Source organism: Cynoglossus semilaevis, chromosome 12, assembly GCF_000523025.1.
Source record: "Cynoglossus semilaevis isolate Cse_v1.0 chromosome 12, Cse_v1.0, whole genome shotgun sequence".
NCBI lineage: Eukaryota > Metazoa > Chordata > Actinopteri > Pleuronectiformes > Cynoglossidae > Cynoglossus > Cynoglossus semilaevis.
Window position 1 is genome coordinate 1,763,614 of NC_024318.1, and position 2,080 is coordinate 1,765,693.

The window sequence follows — 2,080 nt, forward strand, 5'->3', positions numbered from 1 at the left end:
TTCCTGTAGTACCGTTGCTGTAGTACTGTTCCTGTAGTACCATTGCTGTAGTACTGTTGCTGTAGTACCGTTGCTGTAGTACTGTTGCTGTGTAACCATTGCTGTAGTATTGTTCCTGTAGTACCATTGCTGTAGTACTATTCCTGTAGTACCGTTGCTGTAGTACTGTTGCTGTAGTGCTGTTGCTGTAGTGCTGTTGCTGTAGTGCTGTTCCTGTAGTACTGTTCCTGTAGTGCTGTTCCTGTAGTACCGTTGCTGAAGTACCGTTGCTGTAGTACCGTTCCTGTAGTACCGTTGCTGTAGTACCGTTTCTGTAGTACTGTTCCTGTAGTACCGTTTCTGTAGTACCGTTGCTGTAGTACCGTTGCTGTAGTACCATTGCTGTAGTACTGTTCCTGTAGTGCTGTTGCTGTAGTACCGTTGCTGTAGTATCGTTGCTGTAGTACTGTTCCTGTAGTACCGTTGCTGAAGTACCGTTGCTGTAGTACTGTTCCTGTAGTGCTGTTCCTGTAGTACTGTTGCTGTAGTGCTGTTCCTGTAGTACTGTTCCTGTAGTACCGTTGCTGTAGTACTGTTGCTGTTTAACCATTGCTGTAGTATTGTTCCTGTAGTACCATTGCTGTAGTACTGTTGCTGTAGTACCGTTGCTGTGTAACCATTGCTGTAGTATTGTTCCTGTAGTACCATTGCTGTAGTACTGTTCCTGTAGTGCTGTTCCTGTAGTACCGTTGCTGAAGTACCGTTGCTGTAGTACTGTTGCTGTAGTACCATTGCTGTAGTATCGTTGCTGTAGTGCTGTTCCTGTAGTACTGTTGCTGTAGTGCTGTTCCTGTAGTGCTGTTGCTGTAGTACCGTTGCTGTAGTACTGTTGCTGTTTAACCATTGCTGTAGTATTGTTCCTGTAGTACCATTGCTGTAGTACTGTTCCTGTAGTGCTGTTGCTGTAGTGCTGTTGCTGTAGTGCTGTTGCTGTAGTGCTGTTGCTGTAGTGCTGTTGCTGTAGTGCTGTTCCTGTAGTACTGTTGCTGAAGTACCGTTGCTGTAGTACCGTTGCTGTAGTATCGTTGCTGTAGTACTGTTCCTGTAGTACCATTGCTGTAGTACTGTTCCTGTAGTGCTGTTCCTGTAGTACTGTTCCTGTAGTGCTGTTGCTGTAGTGCTGTTCCTGTAGTACTGTTGCTGAAGTACCGTTGCTGTAGTACTGTTCCTGTAGTACCATTGCTGTAGTACTGTTCCTGTAGTGCTGTTCCTGTAGTACCGTTGCTGAAGTACCGTTGCTGTAGTACCGTTCCTGTAGTACCGTTGCTGTAGTACTGTTCCTGTAGTGCTGTTCCTGTAGTACCGTTGCTGAAGTACCGTTGCTGTAGTACCGTTCCTGTAGTACTGTTCCTGTAGTACTGTTGCTGTAGTGCTGTTCCTGTAGTGCTGTTGCTGTAGTGCTGTTGCTGTAGTGCTGTTCCTGTAGTGCTGTTGCTGTAGTGCTGTTGCTGTAGTGCTGTTGCTGTAGTGCTGTTCCTGTAGTGCTGTTGCTGTAGTGCTGTTCCTGTAGTACTGTTCCTGTAGTGCTGTTCCTGTAGTACTGTTGCTGTAGTGCTGTTCCTGTAGTGCTGTTGCTGTAGTGCTGTTGCTGTAGTGCTGTTCCTGTAGTGCTGTTGCTGTAGTACCGTTGCTGTAGTATCGTTGCTGTAGTACTGTTCCTGTAGTACCGTTGCTGTAGTACTGTTCCTGCTCACCTTAGGGCAGACTTTGACAGTACTAATGCTTCACATCAGCGTCAGTGTCTGGGTGCAGAGAGAACCACTGGTCCAGTTTTCTCTCCAGTCTGTGGTTGTGGTTCCAAACATATGGTGCGCCTCTCAGTCTTGGGTCAGTCACACCACTCTACTTGTCGTTTCTAGATCTGTTTCTGGTCCGCACCGTCGTTGCCATTCTTGGAAAAGGCCTGTCTGAAGCTGCCTTCACCACCGTCATGCTCTTCACCTCAGAACTTTACCCCACGGTCATCAGGTTGGTCACACTCTGTCCAAGGTCACACTCTGTCCAAGGTCACACTCTGTTGTCCAAGGTCACACTCTGTCCA

The 2,080-nt window shown here is 47.2% G+C and overlaps 1 protein-coding gene across 1 annotated transcript in view; it reads left to right on the forward strand.

Annotated features, from left to right (window-relative positions):
- Window positions 1-2,080, forward strand: part of LOC103386975 (solute carrier family 22 member 7-like) — a 9,169-nt gene that overhangs the window by 3,816 nt on the left and 3,273 nt on the right. The window contains exon 8 of the mRNA XM_025060755.1: window positions 1,899-2,007. Within this exon, the coding sequence (XP_024916523.1) occupies window positions 1,899-2,007 (109 nt within the window). The remainder of the gene's footprint in view (window positions 1-1,898; window positions 2,008-2,080) is intronic.